Raw genomic sequence first — 22,894 nt, 5'->3', positions numbered from 1 at the left:
GTCTTCGATAGACTCTGCCATAACAACCTTATCATCTGCGAATGCTAACCCTCGTACCCTTACTGTTTCGAGATCCACACCCTCTTCGTCGAAGAGAGCCATCCCTAAACACTTGTCCATAAATAATATAAATAACCATGAAGACATAACGCATCCTTGTTTAACTCCTTGAATAATATCGAAACAGTCACTCAGTTTCCCATTCACTCTTACACTCGCTTTGCTACCTGTATATATTGTTTTTATAGCTTGTAGGATCCATCCATAGACTCCATACTCTTTCAGAACTTCCCAAAGTTTACTTCTATCTACCTTGTCAAAAGCTTTTTCTAGGTCAACAAATGCACAGAAAACTTTTTTTCCTACTCTCAAACTTTTTTCTGTTATTTGCTTTTTAATAAAAGAGTTGCATTTTGAGCAAACAGATATTCACCTATTTTAAGAAATGTCAACAAAGTAATTTTGTTTTTTACCCACGCAGTTGAATTTTTATTTGAAAAGATCATTTTTTAACAAAATAGTTAACCTTTCAACCGAAGAGATAAATTTTCTATTAAAAATATGAAACTTCGACAAAAAGATATTTCTAATGTATTTATATTTCCAACCAAAAGGGATTACTTTTTAACAAAATAATTAAATCTTCCAACAAAAAGTTGTATTTTTATCACAAAAAAATGTATACAAATTCTGAAGTCATCTAAATTTGCAAATCAAAAAAAAGTTTGAAAAAATTTGCATTTTCATTTGAAAAAAATTTCAGTTGACTTATTAGCATCAAAACGTAAATGTCAGACCAGGAAAGTCTGTATGAAATAGTTGAATTTTTAATCAAACGTTAGATGTTTCCACTAGATTGAACATAATTATAGAATTTTCAACCAAACAATTGCATTTTTATCCAAGAAAGAGGACATTTCTACTAAAACAGATGGATTAAAAAAAAAGAAAATTAAAAAAAGTTGAATTTTTACCCAAAACAGAGTTCATTTTACTTTCAACACTAAAATATCAATTTTAAACTAGTCAATTTTCCACAAAATTGTTGAATTTCTACTAAACAGTTACATTTTTAACCGAAAAGGACGGCTTTTTAAGAAAATTGTTGAATTTGTAACCACATAGTTTTATTTTTATCCAAGAAAAATGAAGTTTCTACTAAAAATAGATATATTTTTCACTCAAAAAAACTTTATTTTTATTTTTCAACATCAGAGTATGAGTTTTAAATAAAAAGTAAGGTTTTTATAAATATACTGCAATGTTCACAGAACAGTTAAATTTGCAACCCAAAAGGATTACTTCTGAACAAAATTGTTGAATTTTCAAACAAACAGTTGCATTTTTACCTAAGAGAGATGCATTTTCTACTAAAATAAATGAATTCTTAAGTAAAAATATTTTCAACAACAAAAAAACTAAAAAAAACAGTTGGTAAATCACCCAAAAAAGATTTTCGTTCACTTATCTAACACCACAGTGTGAATTTGAAACAACAAACGAATGCTCCACGAAATAAGGTGAACTGACCGATAATGGAACAGTTACGAAAAGCCAACTCATATAAAAACAATTTTAATGACAGATAAAATTAGTAACTTTTGAATAACAATTTATGGAGAGAAGTTTTTAGTCGATCCAAATATTTCTTTTTCCATTTATGAGATCTATCCTCGATATAGAAGGTATACAAGGTATATTTCTATATTTCTGAGCAAAGATTCCGAGGTCGCAATGTAAAAATATGGCAATTTTGTTAAAAATCATTTGTTAATAATGCTGTACATTGCAAACTGTTCGCATTACAAAAAAATTGCACTACTAAGTGTTCTACTAAAAATCATTACTTTTCAAAGAAACAGTTACTTTTTTTACTAAAAAGGTAGGTCGAAAAATGTATTGGAAAATGAATATATTAAACAAATTTTGAACAAAGCGATTCCATTTTTAAAATAACGGTTGAATTTTCAAATAAATAGGAGATTTCTTAGCCAAAAACATGCCTTTTCTACCAAGAAATGTTATTTTTAACTAAAATATACGAATTTTAAAGCTAAAAAATCCAATTGTCTTCGAAACAGTCTAAGAAAAGTAAAGGAATTCATTTTCATGTTGGGTCATCTCACAAAGGTTAATAGATAAGTATTAAGAATAGGAATTAAATGGTTCAGCCTAAACGCTTGGCGCGAGAGTGACGAAAGGTTCGACCGTTAGGGGCTCAGCGTAAGAACGCGTGTAGACTGTTGAGTCGGAGGTACAGTACAGCAATGAAAGGAAGATCGAGCTATAAGGAAAGTAAGAAAAATAAACAGACATTCTTATATTATGCGTTTCATAATTGAATCGTCTGTAGCCGTTTCATTACAGCAGATATAAACATATGCTGCAACATAATGAAAAATTAAAAAAAAAAAAGTTTTATTTTTAATAACTGTACTCAGTTTATCTTTGAAATTATGCAAATGCACGTGCGGTCACTTACAAACGTAATCGAACGCTAAACGCTATAAAAAATCGCACCTTCGTGGGCTAATGTATCGCTTGGAATCTGTTGACAAAATCTCAGTCAAGATTTTACGCTGGTAAACCAGGGCTAACAGAGGAATACATTTTTGTTCTATTTTTTCGGTTTACACATTTTATATGAACAGGTGGATTTACAAATTCTCAATGAAAATATTTAAATTTAATTAATTTAAATTTTGATAATTAAATGTTTAATTTAAACATTCATTTAATTTATGATTTCTGTTCAAATTCTAAAGCTCAAAAATGTAATAGATTTATTACTTTCAGATGTATTATAAGTAAAAAAAATATTTTAATTTAAACTTGATTCTCCAGGTTAAAAAAACAGAACCGAATAATTGTAGTTTTACTAATCTTCTTCAGTGAAAGCCTCAAAGTAAAAACAAAAGCAGCTACTACAAATAATTTATTGAAACATTAGAGTTTAAAAAATTGCTTAAGATACAAAATATCTAAAACTGATTAATGTTCTATCTTTAAAGTTGAATTTGAACATTGAATCGAAGGCTAGTTGAAATTAGAAGAAATAAGTCTTAAAAATAAAAATTTTTAAATGATAAGAATTTTATAAAATTCTTGTAAAAGCTAGTAATTATTTATAAATTTTCATCAAATATAAAAATGCATATTATGTGATATAATAAATAGTATAATAGTATAATAAATTGCAAACATTGGTAAGTAAAGTAAGCGGTGTTTATTTAAATATTTTAAAATATTATTGCTGGAACAATATTTAAAGGGCTGATGTGTACAGAATTAGATAACAAACAAAAACTAAATTTTTTAAAAGAGCGAAATAACATTCCGTAAAGCATAAATCAGCCTTTAAATATAAAACAAAAGTTAATCCATAGATGAGTTCTTTTTGAATTGAGGAAAAAAAGTATGATTAAATAGAATTATCCAGTTCCGAAAAACAAAATGTAGCGCTACTGCGCTTGCGTGATATTGGTGGTAGCTTTCTGGTAAAGAGTCTCAGAAGGTTCGCGGAGTCAACGTTATTTGCTAATACGAGTGTGTCTATGTGCCTCGAATATTTGACATCGCACGACGTATCTTGTTTAGACTTTTTTTGTTCATTTTGTTCATTTTTTTTTTACAAAAATGTACATGTTTTAACAGAAAAGTACAGGTATGGAAATGTTTTACTTTCCTATCAAAGTTTTCTTCGCTGAAGTTTTTAAATATAATTTTAATAAAATTTTTGTTATTAATTTATTAACAAGAGACGTTATGCCATATTATTTGATTCCGTTTTCTGAATGTTTGGTTCTAACACCACGAAAATTTGTAGTCAGTTTTTGAAAAGATACTAAAAAACATTTTCCTGCTTTTCCCAATTATCTCTATTTTAAATTTGTTTCTGATTGAAAAATGTTTTTTGAATTACTTGTAAATTTTGTTGAAATCTGTAGGAAATGACAATCAAAACTTGTGGATCTATCAAAAACAACAATTGCTTAGCTATATGCAAGTTCGTATTCTTTGGCTGAATTTAACTGTTTTTCCTTTCAAATTGAAATTTTTTGGTTGTAATATTAACTATTAAATATTTCAATAATAACATTTTTTTTCTGGAAAATCCAATACTTTATAAAAAATACATTAGTTGGTTGAAGATTTATCATTTTAATTGGAATTTCAACTATTGCTTTGTGAGCCAACTTTGTTATACACAGTTCATCCTTTTTGCTTGTAAACTTTACAATTTGTTAGAACATCAAACTATTTAGTAGAAAATTAACGTTTTTAGTTATAAAATCATATTTTCGGCTTGAAAATAAGATTATTTTTTAGATAATTCATCATTTTGGCTTCAAAAATTCATCTTTTTTGGTTGAACGTAAATTTTTCTGTTGGAAACGTCATGATTTTGAATAAAAAATCTAATAGCTGGTTGACAGTTTGATTATTATTTTTAAAATACAACCGCTTTGTTAAAAAATTGTCCAATATATTTATTTTCGAATAAATTTATCGATCTACTTTTTCAGTTAAAGTTTCAAATCTTTGGATTAAAAGTAATCTTTTTTAGCAGAATTAATCCATTTTTCGAAATATTGATATTTCAAATTAAAAATTTATGTTTTTTGCTTAAAAACTCATGTGTTTCAATCATTCTTCTTTTTTTTATAGATAATTAATCATATGAATGGAAGTTCATCCTTTTTGGTTAGGAATTAAATGATTTAGTCAAAAATTAATCTGTGTTGGTTAAGAATTAAACCATTTTCTTGAAAATTTGTCTTTTTTGATTGAATAAAAATATTTTTGTGTAAAATTTAAATCTTTTTTGATTGAAATATGAAATGTTGCATGTTCTTGTGTAAAAAAATTAAATGCTTGATTTAAAGTTCAACTATGTTTGACAAGAAAACAGTTTATTTATTTTTTTAGTAGAAATATTCGCTGTTTTATTTAAAAAATCATGTATTTGGTCGTAAATAGACTTTTTTATAGACATTTTATCTTGGTTTATGTTTGAGAATTCAAGAATTTGGTAAATTTGTACTATTCGTGTCTTTATCTTCAAAAAGTCACTAAGAGGTGATTTGAGTAAAGGCTATACAAAGATTTCGGATTTAAAAGATTGTTCAAGACTTTAATGATAATATTTTGAAAATATTTTCAACAAATTAATAAATATTTCAAAAATATTTCAATGATTTCGCAAAGATTTCGGATAAATAGGATATGGGGACATTTGCAAAGGCTTTGTAGCACATCAATTGAAAGGGCGGTTCCATCTAGTAACTGCATGCATACCCCACCGCTACATCCAGCTCCATACTCTAGGAGTATTTAGATCGTTCGAATCTCACCGCAAAAGTAAACCGCCCTTTGATTAATGCTTTTAATTTGAAATAAAATAATTTTCCCATGTAAAGATTCTAAACGAATTAGGTTTCACACAACAGAATTCGAAATTTATAAAATCTACACGGTACTTATTTTAAAAAATGACTAAATTCATTATCTTACATATTATTCACTTTTTTAAAGTTTTAAATTTTAAATTCATTAACCTTTATGATTTTAAATTTCGAAAAATTATACAATTAGGACGATTTAATGTAAAAATTGATATTAGGATTGCGTTTAATCGTAAATATAATTGAAAAGTTAAAAATAACCATTCTTATAAATAGTTTTTCTAATAAAATATTTTAATTTTACGTCTTTCAAGGTGGGATTTCCTTAATTTTTTCTATTTATGTAAATCTGAATAAAAATAACATATATTGGATAATAATTGGAGAAATATACGAATTTTAATGTTTATGGGCAGTTTAGATAAACAAATAAAACATTTTGGGCAGTTACACGTAGAAAAACTCAGTTTCTAAATTCAAATAGTTTGAGAATGAATAATAACTCTGTATGCTAAGATTCACGCAGTAAAGCTTCCTGGAATATTTTATAATTCTTAACTATAATAAATTCTTCATAAGAATATTTAATAATACATTTTAATTAACATTAATGACTAAATTAGATATTTAACTTAATCTGAAGCTATTGGAATGGAAGGAACAAATTTGTTGTACCTGATTTTCCAAAATTTGAAATTTATTCATCTGATTTGTTTATAAAAATATAGATTGTTGTATTTTACCAAATATTATCAAACAAATATTATTTTTAGAAATATTTTTAACAATTCATGTATTTTGTTAAGAACTCGCCTTTCTCGTTGAAAATGAATTTTTTTTTCGTGAAAAATTACTCTCTTGGGTTAAATTTTTTTCCAACTGTAAATTAAAGGTTTTTATTGAAAATCTGAATATCCTATTCAGAGTTGAATTTTTTCTTTTTTACTTGAAATTTAGTTTTGTTCCTAGTTGACAATTTATTTTTATAAATGAAAATTCCTCTTTTTAAGATCCGTATCACTTTCACCCCCACGCCATCTTAGTCAATAATAGCGTTTAATAATGGGATGGGGTGAAATATCACTATTTTCTATTAATCAACAAATTAGTTCAACTTTCAAAAAAGTAGTTGAATTTTTAACGAAAAAGATGTGTTCTCAACAAAAAAATGTAATTGTTTACATTTTAAGCAAGACAAATTTTTTTAATTTAAATAAAAAGCAGCTAAATCGACTGAAAAATGACCAATTTTTGATAAAAAAGGTAAATCCTCACTCAAAGCAGATGAATCTTCAACCAAACAGTTATTTGAATGCCTTTAGATTTTATAATGTTTTGTTGTTGTAATTTTGGAAATCTTTTGAAATCTTCTTAAATATTATCTTATAATAAATTTTCTAAGAAAAACCCCAGTTTTATTTTTCATAGGAATCTTAATAAAATTTTCGTATATGATTTTATTGTTAATTGCTTGGAATCTTATAATTTTTTTAACTAATTTTGAGATTTTTTAAAAACTTCTGAATATCGTTTAAATTTATTCCATTTTTTCTACAATTATTAATAAAAACAGAAAAAAAATTTTAAATGCCTGAAAATGTTCCAGATTATTTTTTTTACAATTTACGAAATCTGTTCAAATCTTTGTAAATATACTTTTAAGATTAATGACTTGGTTTATACAAAATAGTCGCCTTTTCTGCCCAGAAATATGAGTTTTCAATAAAAATTTAAATTTTTCTATTCAGAAAATAGTTTCATTTTCAACCAAATAGTTGAATACAAATATTTATACGAAGTTTCTAGCAACAATAATGATCCTTCACAAAAAAAAGACTTGTAATACACGAATAATTAAACAAATACTTACATTTTTATCTTAAAAAAATATCAACCGCAAATGAACTAACTAAATTTTAAGTTTAAATATCCATTTTTGAGAAAAAAACGACTTCTCAACAAAATATTGAAATTTTTAGCCAAATTAATTTTTACCTGAAAAATTGAATTTTTATCCAAAAAGATGAATTTTCAATCAAAAAATAACAAATTTCAAAATGTTGTTTTATTTTATATGATAATATTTATTTTTGACCTTGTAGTTTGGTAAATTAAAAAAAATACTTTTTCAGAATAATTTTTTTCAGGGAATATTAGGTTCATCACCATTAAAACAAGAACTTATAAAAGTGTTAATGCTACAAATTTATTTGAAAGGCTTTTGAAGCATTTTGACGGCACCCTATTTTCCATCTTGACAAATTATATAGAATTATATTTATATAAATTTATTCCTAAATAAAGTTCAGGAATTCAATTGAATGTTCACAAATGAGAAATAGTATAATAGAAAATATATCAAAGATATTAAAAAGAAACTTTTATAGTTTATTTATTGAATAAAAAATATTTTTAAAATGATTTGAAATCTCTTCAAATACCCCAAATAATTCATACTTGTTGAAATTCCTAAAAGCTATTGAATTAAATAAAAAAAGTTCTATGAATCTTTTAAATATTCCTAAAAGATTTCAAATCTTTCGATATCTTTTTTAAATTCCTTTAAAACTTCTCAAAAACTCTTAAAAAGTGTCTGCGAATTATTTCCATTACCATGAAATATTTTTAATTCTTCCAAATCTTATTAAATTACTGGAATCTATTAACAATTTCTTTATAATGTTTCAAAATAACCTAAAATATTTAAAATGCTCCAGCACCTTTTGAAATTGGTTGAAGGTCTTAATAATGACAAAGAATTTGAAAACCAAAATACTCTAAAATATTTCAAAATCTGTCATCATTTTGTAAATTGATCCTGAGGATCAATTTACGATGACAATTTTAGGATTTTACAGACTTTTCTCCTACTATAGCAAAAGATCAATAAACTCAAACTATATAGGAAATCGAAGTTTGATTTGTAGAATAAAAAATCGTAGGATTTAAAAGCTAAAAGTTGCATGAAAACTACAACTTTCTGGCATTAACATAAAAAAATAGTTATAAAAAATCATAAATTGTTTAAGAAATTAATTTTGTTACCATAAATTAAGCATTAGCTTCGTATAAGTGAAAAGTGGACCAAAAGTGAAATATTTCCGAAAAAACTGCAAATTGATAGAATTATTTGCAGATATTTTTATGAAAAATAATTAAAAATTGCTTAAACATTTTTTTTTGTTAATTTGCTTTAATTATCACCTCAATTTAGTTGAAAAGTGAACAAAAGTGGATATTATTTTTCAGAAACCGCAACTGTGCAGCCTTATTATAGGAGAAGATAGGTATAAACAATAATAGTTTGTTTAAACTATTAAGTTTGTTAAATTGTAGTAATTTCTCATTATTTTAATTTAAAAAAGAACAAAGTGTTGAAAATGACAACATAAGAAAATACAGGTACGGTAAGAGCATTACGAGCATACCTCCCAGGCATTGCAACACCATCTGAGGCGAGAACGTCCAGACTATATAATCTTTCATATATACAGATTAGGTGACTACACGGAGGTGACAACGTACAGCCTATATATATACCAGCGTGACCTATCGATGGCCTGAATTGATTACCGGAAAGCTTTCGATTCGACCTCCCATAGACTTATCATCTGTCTTTTGGGAAGTTTAAAGGTTCATCCGCAAATCATGAGGTGCAGAGAGAGATTGATGCCGCTTTGGAAAACCAGATTTACTATCTCATCTGGAAAAAATCGTGTGCCAACTAATAAGGTCACCTTCCAGAGAGGTGTCTTTCAGGGCGACACCATGAGCCCACCCCTCTTTTGCCTCACATTATTTCCACTATCTCTAGCACTTTGCCATTCCGACGGTACTTTTGCGGCAAACCTGAAGATCGAAAGTACAAGGTCACTTATGTATTTTACATGGACGATCTTAAAATCTATGCTAATAACAAGTAACAACTACATCTAACTCTAGGTATTGTCGAACGATATACTAAGGAAACATGGAGGGGCTTGCATTTAATATTCAAGGAGTGCGTAGTAGTTGTATATAAAAGCTACGGCTGCACAGTATTTTTTGGGGTTTTTTACATTGCCGGCTATGAACTAAAAACTTCTAAAACATACATCATTTAAAATAAGTTTTAATCTTACGTGGGGATGCATGTAGGAGCAGTTGATAGGTTTCCACCTGTGTTCATATAAGAACCCATGTGGAAACGCTCGAAATATTTCTCAACATATCTAATATCGTAATTTTCGAGAAGAATTTAACCACGACTCCCATATGGGTTCCCACATAGGTTCCCATGTAGCCTACTTTGTAGACTTTTTTAGCAGGGACGAAGGAAATGTATTACAGAATTCTTCATTTTTTATGAATTATGAACAGCTTATTACGAAGGAAATCTGTCTCCTTATTAGGTCAAGAAAGAAACCCGGAAGGCAAGCCTATTCAGAAATAACCCTCAATTAGTTCTGAAGTCGGAGTACAATATGAATTACGGCATTGATTTCTCAAATTATAGATGATTAATATAAAAAGAATCATATTTATCCATTTTTAACTAATTTTGAGTCCGTACAAGTATTATTAAAGAATCTCTAATGAGCTTCTAAAGTATTTCGAAATCGAACATTTTACGACGGCTCGAAGTAATTCATAATGAAACTCAAATGAATAAATCACGAACTCTCGGTGAATCCTCTTCTATCTAAATTTTCATGCCAAACGAATGAAGAAAAAATTAATATCAATTTCTTTAAGTATTTTATCAAGTATTCCTAAATTATTAAAATGGAACTTTGTAATAGAATTAGCAAAGTATTCCTATTTCGATCCTTTGACATTCTATATGAGAATTTGTATTATTTATTTCAAACTCCTAAGCAACGCTCTAAGAATTGAATTTTAATACGTTATGATCAAGCGATTTAAATATCATATAACATTAAAAGAATTGAGAACAAAAATCTTTTCAGAAGTAGAGTATTATTTCAAACAAGTAAAAAATGAAAAAGTGACATGATATATTTGATTGTAGAATCTGAATGATCCGCTAAATTTGCATCGGTTATTAAATTGTGCGGTGTTATATCCATTCTATTTAATTTTACTGTACTTGCGTCAGCGAAATATTGAAAACGAGACGTAGATATCCTTTGTCTCTCACATTGATTAGGAGTCCTCTACATACGGCCAATTATCGTGAAAAATTTTTACTTTGCTCTATTTCTTTATTTTTTGCAATGGATGCTTTAACATCACATTTGCAAGGTGCAAAAACTTTATGAAATAAATATTTTCGCATTTTCATTTCATTAAAATTTATTGTCAATAATTTTTTTCACTGAATTGTTTTATAAAAATGAAACCCGAGTTTCAAGTAAATAAACTAGCAACGGTATTAAATTTTAAGCCATCCAGGTATTTATGAAAGTACTTTGGTATTTTTTTGGGTGGCATTCTGAGCAACGCGCGTTCCAGTCTAACAGATCGGACTTTTTTTATATTGACAAGAAATCGAATCATCGCTCAAAGATTTTAAGTAATTTTTAAGAATTTTAAAGGAATTTCAGTAGAATTTAAATGATTTTAAAGATTTTAAAATAATTTTTTTATAGAATGGGTCACTACTAATTGCAGACGGCTCTGCACAGCTGTAGGTTATATTTCAGATTTTTGTTTTCATACGTCAAGCTAAGTTAGCCGCGAGGCTTTAAGCTTTAGGAATCCGAAACATATAGGGTTCGAACCCTCGGTAAATAAAAATGTTCATAGCGTGCGATTATAAATAGTGTCGCGATTGTGCAATAGCAAATAATTGTGTATTTGAACAGGTAAACAAATATTAAGGTATAAAGTAATAATATAATAATATAAAAGATTAATTTTTTTTCTTCTAAAAATTGGTTTCGAGACTTCTTCGATATTAAAACTGAATTGAAAGATAATTCAATTAGCATCGCGTTAATATACATAAGAAGACTGTTTTCATTCATTGTGAATTCAATTTCATTACGTACTATATTCATGTATTAGCCACATAAAGCAATAAATAAATTGGAAAACAATTCCTCACGAATAGGCTGGAACTTGAAAGATTATTCATTTTGAATAAATCTTGAAGCCAGAAATTTAAGTTTCTTTAAGTCGCTACAGTTCTTGATGTGTTCGCCCGAATTCTTTTTCAATTCCTTCCAAATTAATTTCCGCTGTCATACTACGATTATAACATGAATTCAGAAAGAATTCTGTATGAACAAAAACTTAAGTTTTCTACGAATTCGTGCTCGTAAATTTCAATTGGTTTTTCGTTAATAAAGAATTCGGTTTGCCTTCTGGGAAATAAATGTAAAAATAAAAAAGCGTTTTGAAGACTAGAAAACCGATGGCGAGGAATAATGAGAAGATCAGAATTCAACTACACTTTTGTCTCAAATTAGTCCCTGCTTGCTGCACACTACATAATATCCTGGAGACATCTAAATAGAGATACCAAGAAGAGGTGGGAACAATAGCTAAAAAGTAATGAAATGCATGCTTCATCCAAGATTGACAAAGAAGAGCAAACTGATGATGGAAAAGCAATCCGCAATGTGTTGGTCGATATTTTTTCGACATTACATATGAAAAGATCGCTCTATTAAAATATTTCAACTTATATTTAGAAGTTTTTTAAGTACACGAAAATAATGCTAAACTTAAAAAGATTTCACCAAATTTAAAACAAAATGTACATATTTAAAGATTTTGAACACAATTTTCGAATCTTTTAAAGAATTTTAAAGGTTTTTAAAGAATAAAAAACTTTCTGAAGGTTTTTGCGAATGTTTCAAATGATTTTTTATTTTAAAAAATTTATTTTAAGAGTATTATCTAAGAAGATTTTAAAACATTTCGTATAATATTTAGAAATTATTAAAAGATACCGAAATAATTTTAAGCCTCAAAAGATTTTAGCCAATTTAAAAGAAAATACAGATTATTGAGGATTTCGAAAAAAATATAGAAGCTTTTCAAGAACTTTGAAAGATTGTAGAGAATTTTTAAAAAGATTTTCAGAAAAATCTAGAATTATTTCTAATTAAAAAAATTTAATTCAAGAGAATATTTAAAATGATATCAAAAGATAAAAATTATTTAAAAATCTCAAATTAAAAAAAATAACCTTGAAGACTTTAGGACAATTTTTGAATTTTGCAAATTTTTGTTGTTCAAAATTCAGGCAAAATTCGAAATGGTATGAAAGATATTTAGAGGTTTAAAAAATTTTCAACAATAATGACAAATTTTCTTTCGAATCCTGGAAATATTTAAAGTCATTAATTCGAATTACTCAAAAAATATATTTATGAATTTTAGAATTTTTGTAGAGGTTAGAAATATTTCAAATCTTGGAAAGATTTATAAAAAAATGTATAATATTTTTTTAATTTTTCCTAAATATCTTAAACTTCAAACAATTTTTTTTGATTTTCTGAAAAAACTCTGAAGAATTAAAAAAATATATTAATTAAACTATTTGGGAATTATTAGAATTGCAACTCTTTGGCTTAAAAATAACAATATTTTTTAGGGAAGGAACCGACTATTTTCATAAAACTACGTCTTTTTGGATCAAATCAACTTTTTTCGTTTAAAATTAATGTATTTTTTAGTTTTCACCTCAACTATTATATATAGGGCATTCCACGCAATATTTGTCACCAAAATTTTGTTGCATGTAAAATATTTTTTTTCTTGTTAAACAATCAACGATATTCAACACGTATTTTTGTATAGCAATGTAATATGCAAGGTTTTTGAGAACATTAAAACAAAAATTTTATGTTAATAAAAAAGTATCTTTTTTCAATTACTTATTACTTATATGATTCTCCACATGCAGGGCACTTTTGTATCTTGGATCTTTAGTAACAAAGCTAAGTAATTTTTCTTTATAAAACTTGGCTAACTTCTACATTTTAACACAATACAATACCTTCGCAAGATAAAATTAGGTCACACCATCGTATGTCTTAGAAAAATGATCCAATTTTTGAAAAATACTTTTTTGGGATGTCTCCACGTTCGCGGGGTGCCGTGCTTAGAGACGTGTATTCAATACATAGTGAATGATCTTAAGACTTATAATTGATAGTTTAAAAGTTTGACTCCAAAGCTATAAAATTCATAAGAAATATTTAAATGTATCCGATATATTAGTAGAGAAAATTTAATTATACACGTGTCTCCCTAAATTTTCTCGATGGTTACGGTAAACGAATATCCCATACCTCTCAACAAATTTTGATAATGTTAAGGTCTTATCTTCTCAAAATATCTAGAACAAAATTCAGAATACTGATATGTCAAAACTTCATTAAAAAATGATAACTTTTTTCGCAAAGTGAAAAAATGTAACTGAAAATGTGGCGTATTTTTATATTAGTATTGGACACCTTACCTTATAAGAACTTACATATTTCATAATAAAAGTCAATGAAAAGATGACAATTCCGTATCGCACATAATAATGGAGTTTTTGTAAGGAAGATTAATTGAATACTTTCGTTTTCAAAGCGTCAAAAGTAATTTTGTATGGTTTTCGGATACCGTAACATCGGATACCATAACCTGCTTTTCGCTGTCGGGGACGAAATGGAGTTAATCGAAGCACTTATCCAAATAATGTTATTAAAAACTATTGTAAATTAAGAATTACAATGTTTGTACCTAAAATTACTGTGCATGAGAAATAAAGCGATTAGAATTTAGAAAAAAATTTAATGTTTGTTTCAACTTGAAAAAAATATTTCAAATTTGAAAAATATTAAATTTTGGAAAAACTTGCCATTTTTTAAACAAAAATATTCTTCCTTGCCATAAAACGTTTAATGTGTTTATATTTTATAGTATTGTTTTTATATACATGCAATTGAAGAAAATCACCCAGTAAATAAAAAATTGAAAACGTTTTTATGTGCTACAGGCTCTTTAGGTGAGATTTACGCGAATATTTATAGGGCCCCTTTTTTAAGGCTAAAAAATGATGAAAAACAAATTTGAAACTTTTTTCCAAAACAAGTTGCCTTTGCCAAAAATTCCCTGTCTGTGGAGAATCTCCTATATAAGTCGTTTCAAACCCAGATACTGTGCAGGGTTTGGGCCTGATGGATGGGAACCACTGAGTAGTAATAAGGAGACCGCTCATGCTGTACAAAGCATCTCGAGTTTTGACTGCGGTAACTGCACGTTTACTGCCAGACTTAGATGTTTAAAACCAATGTTCATATCGCAGGGGGCATGCGCACTAAGGTGGTCCAAAAATACATTGCAAAATTTTTCTTGATGCTAGATGCAACCGATCCCCCAAATCATTTCGAAATCCAAAAAAAGTAAACGCGTTTTTTTTTTAATTTTAATTTTTAATGGTGCCACGTTTTGGTATTTTTCCCATGATTGTTCAGGGTTAGCGAAAAGTTGAAATAAAAGTTACAAGACTTGTAGAGAACTTTTTAATGAAGAATTTGACCTATCATACATATAACTTTGAGGCCCCTAACCCACCGCCACGGTGCCCTGAAAATTACCCTTAAATCAAAAAATGTATATTCTTCAGGAAATTGACTATTTTAAGCAGTTTGTTTTCCTTTCTCCGATAATCATTACTACAGGTCTATTGGAATGTTTACAAGTTTTTTTCAGTTGATTTATATTTATTTAAATAAATTCTATTTGTATAAATAATCTGTTTTCTCGAAAATTCGTCTAAAATCTGTTTTTTGAGATCGGAATGGTAGTTTATTATCTCAAAAAGATTTCATTTATTTCGAAATTTCTTCCTATTGTTTGAACAATTAATTATTATCAATTTTCAAGTTTTTTTTAAATTATGGAAGAAAAGTCGGCTTTTCTTGTAATAAACGTATAGATTTTAATTTCAAGGTATCTTGTCTACATTATGTAATAAGTCCTTAATTGTTTAAGCAAATCCTATTTTCGGTAAATTCAGGAAATAATTTTTTTCTTTAAATAATAAATGTTATAATTAGTGATTTCCAAAGTCAAACAATTTTATTACGTACATTTTTTTCTGCATTTCTTAGTCCACATTTCCTACCACTGTGCGTCGCGAGATAGTGTTGATTTGCTGATGTCTGGAAACTTTTTCCTGTACTCTCTAGCAACATGCGATACTAATTTTTTTATCCTTGTCTCTCATTATCAAATCGTTGAAGTCAGACATCAAATTAACACCTTTCTCTGCAACATCGTTGACTTATGTCGTCTGTAACCTTAAGCAATGCCGTTATAGTCAAGTGACCACTTCTGAATCCTGACTGGTACACTGGAAGGACTTGCAAGTTATTTATATATGACATGAGCTGTCCATGAGCCAACTGCTCAAGAAGTTTCGAAAGATATGTTAAAATTATGATTAGGTGAAGATCCTTAAAAGAAGGCTCCGGGCACCTAGGTATCGGGCGGACTATCGCCGCCTTCCACGAATCTGGATACGCCCCTGCTTGGAGGAAGGTATTTAAGACATGTAGTAACGAAGGGAGACAAAAGGGAATGTAAAGAAAAACTGATTTGTAGCTTAGACCATCTACTCTAGCTACATCTGAATTATTGACTTCGTGGTTCTGAATAATTGTCCCAAATCTATTTCCGAAAAAGAGAACGTTTATGTAACCCCAATGTTTTCCTTTTGCAAGACCTTCTGTAATAATTCATCAGCTAATTCCAGTTTTGGTAGCGTATCTGTTATAAAATCATTTATGCTTGGTGGATTAACAGGTAAATCGACCCACGAGAACTGCTTTTGTCCTGACGGAACTTCGACTGATTCCAATTTTTGCCAAGTCCCTCCCTGGCAGACCGAAGGAACCGAATTGAGCCTCTGCCCGTAGATGATGCGTTTGAAGTGTAGCAGTCAACAGGCGTTATATGTCTTATATTTTTTTCAACTTTTTACCGCGACAAAAAATACTATTGCGATTATTCCGTGACCTTCAATAGGGAACTTTAACGTAGAATCCGAATTTCAACAATTTAAAAGTTGATTTTGCTGTTTTTTTTTTTTTGAGTTTTTAAAAAAATAACCGAATGGGGACCCAATGGGTTCTTTACGGGTACTTTGCAGAGGCTCCATTCGGTTTCTTCGGTCCGTCAGGGCTTTTGCGGAAGCTGGAAAAGTAGACAGGTATGCTTTTTTTCCTGTGCATTATAGCCACGGTAAGATTTCTATGGCGCGTGTATTTGGTTTTATCCGGGGGTTTCTTTGACTTCTGCCATTCGCTGCGAGCTCTATCGCGAATACGACATAGCTTCTCCACGCCATCAGTAAACCAGGGCGGTTTAGATCTAGCAATATATACCTATATAACGGGGCAAACGTGTTAATTACATATTTTACAAAATGCGAAATCCGCGCCACCTTTTCGTCTACATAATGCAACCGGAGCATGCTGTTTCAATCTGCCCTCTCTGCTGCGCTATCAAATGCATCTCTATAGATTCGCTTAAAGTCTCTTCCTAAAAAAAAGATACCCGTCCTGGATTTTATCCTTACATTTAGATGACAGAAAATCATATCATGATCCGAGAAATCCCTAGGAACTTCAGAGACACCCGAGTCCAGCACTTTTAATAAACTTCTCAAAAAACAGATGGTCCAGGATTGTTGCCTTCTGGAACATCATTCTAGTCGGTTTTGTTATAATCTGAGTAAGTGATAGAAAGAAAGAAAAATCCTGTAATCGTATCCAGTGTATGTTCGAATATTCCTGCCAATTTACATTAAAGTCCCCTAAGCACATAATTCGATCAGTTTCGCAAGACACCCGACACCTTACCCCTTCAAGGTCACCATGCCACGTGGGCATTGGCCTAGGATTGCGATAAACCGTACAAATCGCAATTTTTTATTTTTCAACTGAGACACAAATTGCAGCTACATCTAAGGTGATATCGCCGAGTATATTACCTATTGCATAGTCAGTGACGGAAAATAATATATATCCGCTGGTATATACATGGCTATGCCACCTCCCCTCTTGCTTGGCACACACTATCGATTCTTTCGCACCAGTTTGCATTCCTTATTGAGAAGCAAATTATCTGGAATATTACTGTGAAACCAAGTTTCTGCCATTGTGAAAATATGAAGGCCATTTTAGACTATCAGATCTCTCACCCTATCAAGTTTACCACACAAAGAACTTAGATTAATGTGAGCGACTCTAAGAACATGGTGATCTTTTTTTACAGACGTCGATAGGGTGGAAGATAGCTGAATATTTGACATAGAGTTATCCCATCCAAGTGGGTTCCTTAAAAGAAAGCAAGTTGATTCAATAGTCTCATCAAGTTTTACATGCAATTGTGAAGGATGTACGAAAAAAATATAATGATCAGTAGCAGATGACAGTTCAGGAGGAAGGGCAGGGATCAGGGATTCTATGAAGGAGATTTCATGATAAGTATAATTATCTTTACTTGAGAAAACAATACCAGGAGATAAAATAGTTGATGGTGTTGATGAGACATTAGACTCTGGCGAGGACCCTCTTAACATGCAGGTCCCTGAATGTTGTAGTCATGGTTGTGTAATTTATTTGTTGCCAGCTGCTAACGGGCCAGGGAAAAGAAAATTCACATTTGCTTCTTGAGAAATTCTTTTAGGAGAGGAACTACCTTCTTCTCTGATCCATACTGCGCCTCTGTAGATTCATGCCTTCCCTAATGGGTTTGTTAGCTTTCTCTTCATGAGTAATACATGCAACTCCGGAGGGTGGTTGTCGTTCATGCTGATGGGAACATTATTCATTTTTAAAATCACGCGTTGCAGGTGAGTTTTATCCTTGGGAGGCAAACGGAAGGCATATTTTACTAGAAATATTTCCTGATTAGCGCCTATCAGAGAGAAAGTACCGAACTAATCCGATCCATGATGTTGTGATTCGGTATAGGCGGGATACCGGAAATGATAAGCTCAAGGCTTCTTTCTTTGGATTCAAGTTTGTTCAGTCTTTGGTTAACATTAGCTTGAAGGTTCCAGAATTTCCTCTCTATTTTCTCTTTATACTCCTCGAGATCGCGACAAGAGAACTCAACTGTGGAGACTTTCGTTTGCAGATACTCGTACTGCAAAGAGAGAGAGAGAGGAGTTACTCTCCTCTAGTTTCTTGGCTTCCTCAAGTAGCTTTGTATTACTCAATTTTAAATTACTGATATCTGTGGCTATGTTGTCTGTCTTCTTGTCAATCTAAACCACCAAGTTATTATTATTTGTAATTTTACTAGAGGTGTTAGCCATGTCAGTTTGTATGGAAGACAGTTTGGTTCAAATATCTTTCAGAAGGACGTTCGAGCCTCTCTTAATCTTGTTCAGCTTAGCCGATTTAGGCGGCATGTTGACTAAACTTGTAATAGTTCCGCCCTGTTGACAGCTTACGAGAGGCTGGCTCTGCTTGAAGTCTTCTAATTGAAAGAGAGTTAAGTTCTTGCGTGGACGTGCACCACAGGCGACAAATTAGGTTGCAGATGTCATAGGACTGTTTGAGGGTCCCTGAAAGTCACTTTAAGCAACTTACAGCCAGTTAACTGTCAAATACGTTTTTCACGCAATATTTACGTATACGGCCTTCAGTGTTTCTGTTGTTTAAAACATTAAGACACGCCGTACACTCTTTATGTATAGGTATCCAATCTTTTTATCGGTTTTTTAATTCACTTAAATTCATTAATTGTCACTTTTCTTCAGGTTTTCCACACCTTCACAACAAAGAAGTCTCATACACTTGAGCTGTCATCAAATTTTTATGTTCGGAGCGATGCGACCGTCCATCCATACACGACCGAATACCGAAGGCGAATCCGAATACCGAAGTCGAATATCAAGCGGAATCGAGAAGCGCCATTTGATTAAAATTTTTTTTTAATCTTAAATAATTCAAACAGTTAATTATAAAACAGGTTGACTAAGTTATGTACCGTAAGGCCCATTTCATATTGACCATAGAGAGGCGAGAGTGCGATTCAGACGCTAGTAGATGACACATAAGAGCGCCTCTGTCGCACTTACAAATATGACTACCATGAATTTTTCCTTATTGTATATTACGTATTATGTTATCATGTTCAAAGAATAAATTTAAAAAAAGCGCGGCGCGGTTTCTGACGATAAATGGTGAGGGGTCTAGGCTAACTAATGCCACCGTACGCAGTCGCCCGCCGGCAGGGCGGAGTAAGGATCGCGCTTCGCGCAAAGTTTAGGAAGGCTTAAGAAAGCCTTCGGCAAGGACGCACCATCTTTTCTGCGTTGAACGCAACATTTTATGGCAAAAATTTTCACAAAGCGCGATCCTTACTGAACCACTGCCGGCTGGCGTCTGCGTACGTTGGTATTATTTACCCTAGAACCCTACCATTTTTTCTGCCAGGAACCGCGCAAGCGTATGCGGCTGACTTTGGCTATTTATTACTGGGACTTTTGGAACAAAGCCTGTACGTAATTGTAAAACTTATTTAATTTTTCAGAATATTAGAGAGCAAATGGCGGCTTCTTTGGAAAAGATGAAAGAATTAGAACAACAAGTTCATGCAATACCGATGTTGCAGGTAAGATAATACTGTTCGCATTGAAATCATTATACGTTTTGAGTTTTTAAATATCTGTCAGCAATACAATTGAGGCTTCGGTTCAGATAAGTAAAATATAATTTTTTGGCTGAAGCACAAACGAACCCTGACAAGGCAAAATGAAGAATTTTGAAACTATTTTTTGGTGAGATGCATGTACATAAATTCCCTGATATTATTTAATATCTAAAAACATAAGTAATAAACGAATTTTTGAAAACAATGAAATAGCTTTGCACTTTGGCCAAAACATTTGAAGCTTCTTTATTCAATCAGAAACCTTAATTATGTTACTGACGTGAAGCAGTGCACTTTCTTACTACCCGTAAGAACGATTAACTTTGCTTTTTGAAAATATGAAATATTCATATAAGAAATTCCTTGTTTTTATCAAAACCGCTTAATTTTTTAAGAAAATCATTTTCATTTTATGGACGTTTTTACTATGCCAAAATAAAATGAAGTTTGTAAAAACTTAGGTCAAAGGTTCCACGTATCGGCCTGGAAATTTGAGCTCTAAATTGAACTTTACTTTTGCTCGAAGTACAATTTAAACCAATTTAGGCACGTCCACTTTCCACACCTACATGCGTCAGATCGCACATTTAAATCCTCAAACCGACGACACAAGTCTGAGTTCTTTTAGCCTCTGTACTGGCATGATTTTTTCAGAATTTTTTATTATTGCACAAAAGTTCGGTGCCATGCAAATCATTATATTTTTAACGAGTACAAAATAGCATATAGTATATTTTTCTTAGTCTTCTCCGGTATTAATCAAGGAAAAAACCTTTCTGTTTTGACTTCATTCAGACTATTTTATTAAAAACTCTGCATGAGGTTTTGAAATCAGGCTGTTTCTCTCACCAGTTACCCTATTGCTGAAATATAAGTAATGTGACTCTGGAATTTGGAGGCCTACTAATTTGATTAAAAGTCCAATTTCATTAAATTTCCATTGATTGCCATAGATGCAAAAAGGGGGCACCTGACGAAAGAAGAAATAAATTTCGAATATTCGTTAAAAGTATCTATTTATTAATAGAAAATCTACTCAACCAGTTCTTTGCGTACAGGCACTCGCCTCAGCGTGCAAGTTCAACGCACCGCGATCGTTCTTTACGCATGTGGTGTCGCTCTATGTGCAGGGTATCTATACAATCTATAGGTTGTAGTATAAACAAAAAATAAGGGACATAAGAAATTTACCAAGACAGAATAAGAAGTAGTTGAATACAATAACTTTAAAAGATAACAGAGAATGATAGAAGGTCCACAAATTCGGTAAAAAGTTGTAATAAGATCCCGAGCAAAAAACAAAGTATCAAGACGAATTATAAAGACTAAGAAACTCCGCAAATCCCGCTTTGCGTCAATGACTTTAATTTTGAAACTTTTTATACGTACAAATACGGTATAAAAGTTTGAAGTCAGTGAATGCACTTCATGCGAACCCACGCAAAACTTTCAACATTGGACAATGCGTCTGAATTCGTGAGAGTAATATGAACGCTCGAATTCACCCCAATTGGTAACGCTAATTTTTAGCATGTGTTGATTTGTAACAGAACAACCAATGTGCCGGGCATACCAAATTTTTTGTTAATATTTAGTGCATATGCCCGTAGTTAAGTGGGGACACTATGGAGTGATACACGAGAGATCATTTGTTCAATTATTGACATATGCAGTTTTTATTAAATTTTCTTTTATTAACCTTCACTACGCGTTCATATGAATTCGTATACTTTTAATTTGCAATGTCTCAGTCGGTTTAACCTTCCAGTGGGCACGCTGTCGTAAAATTTACGACAATTGCCCAAATACCCCTCCCCTACATGAACCACTTATTATTATGCGCTGAGCTTCCACCTATTCCAAGATTAATCTCTTTCTGAACTCTAGGCAGATGATCCCAGGCGGACCGAAGCAACCGAATGGAGCCTCTACAAAGTACTCGCAAAGACCCCATTGGGTTCCCATTCGGTTCCTTTTTAAAAAACTAAAAAAAAAGCAAGATCAACTTTTAAACTGTTGAAAATCGGATTCTACGTTAAATTTTTTATTAGAGACTCACGGAGTAATCGCAATACTTTTTTTTGCAGCGTTAAAAATTGAAAAAAAATGTCATTAACTTCTGCTGAAGGTGACTTCAAGCGCATCCATAATAGCTTAAGTAGTATGTTGCGCGCGAAGTTTAAAAATAAAATTCTCACTCACTTGCATCGCAGCGTTGTTGTCTGAGGTTTCCACTGCGTGGCGCTAGCATTCAGACAAAATTTTTAAGGTTACCGATGGAACGCTTATTAACTGTTACTAACAGAAGGTGCACTTGAAGGGGCCTTCGGCCCATGTAAATGACAGGTACTTTATTTTTAAAAGTTTTTAACGCTGCAAGAAAAAGTATTGCGATTACTCCGTGAGTTTCTAATGCAAATTTTAACGTAGAACCTGAATTTCAACAGTTTAAAAGTTGATCTTGCTGTTTTTTTGAGTTTTTAAAAAAGGAACAGAATGGGGATCCAATAAGGTCTTTAAGGGTACTTTGTAGAGGCTCCTTTCGGTTTCTTCGGTCCGCCAGGGTCGTCCTTGATAGTTTACGTATAAGAAGTCATTAGGACAAATAAATATGGTCTTGGGTGCTCAGCGGAAAAAAGTGTATAAATCTGTATCATTAATTTTTTTAACGAAAACTATAGTATATTAGGATATATACTAAAAAATATAATAAAGAAAACATTTTTGTGTTCAAATATGAAAATTTTCAAGTTAGGGAATCGAATAGAAATAATTTTAAGTAAATGGTAAGGATTTAAAAAATACAGTCAAAACGGTTGAAATATCTATAAAATAATAAGGAACTGCACCATAAGAATTAGTTAGTTAAAAAC

At 30.7% G+C, this 22,894-nt stretch overlaps 1 protein-coding gene across 1 annotated transcript in view; it reads left to right on the top strand.

Annotated features, from left to right (window-relative positions):
* LOC117171121 overlaps positions 1-22,894 on the top strand; it is a 259,952-nt gene that overhangs the window by 114,555 nt on the left and 122,503 nt on the right. The window contains exon 6 of the mRNA XM_033358174.1: positions 19,902-19,982. Within this exon, the coding sequence (XP_033214065.1) occupies positions 19,902-19,982 (81 nt within the window). The remainder of the gene's footprint in view (positions 1-19,901; positions 19,983-22,894) is intronic.

The sequence above is a fragment of the Belonocnema kinseyi genome, chromosome 4 (genome assembly GCF_010883055.1).
Source record: "Belonocnema kinseyi isolate 2016_QV_RU_SX_M_011 chromosome 4, B_treatae_v1, whole genome shotgun sequence".
Lineage (NCBI taxonomy): Eukaryota > Metazoa > Arthropoda > Insecta > Hymenoptera > Cynipidae > Belonocnema > Belonocnema kinseyi.
This window is presented reverse-complemented; position numbering and strand designations above follow the sequence as displayed.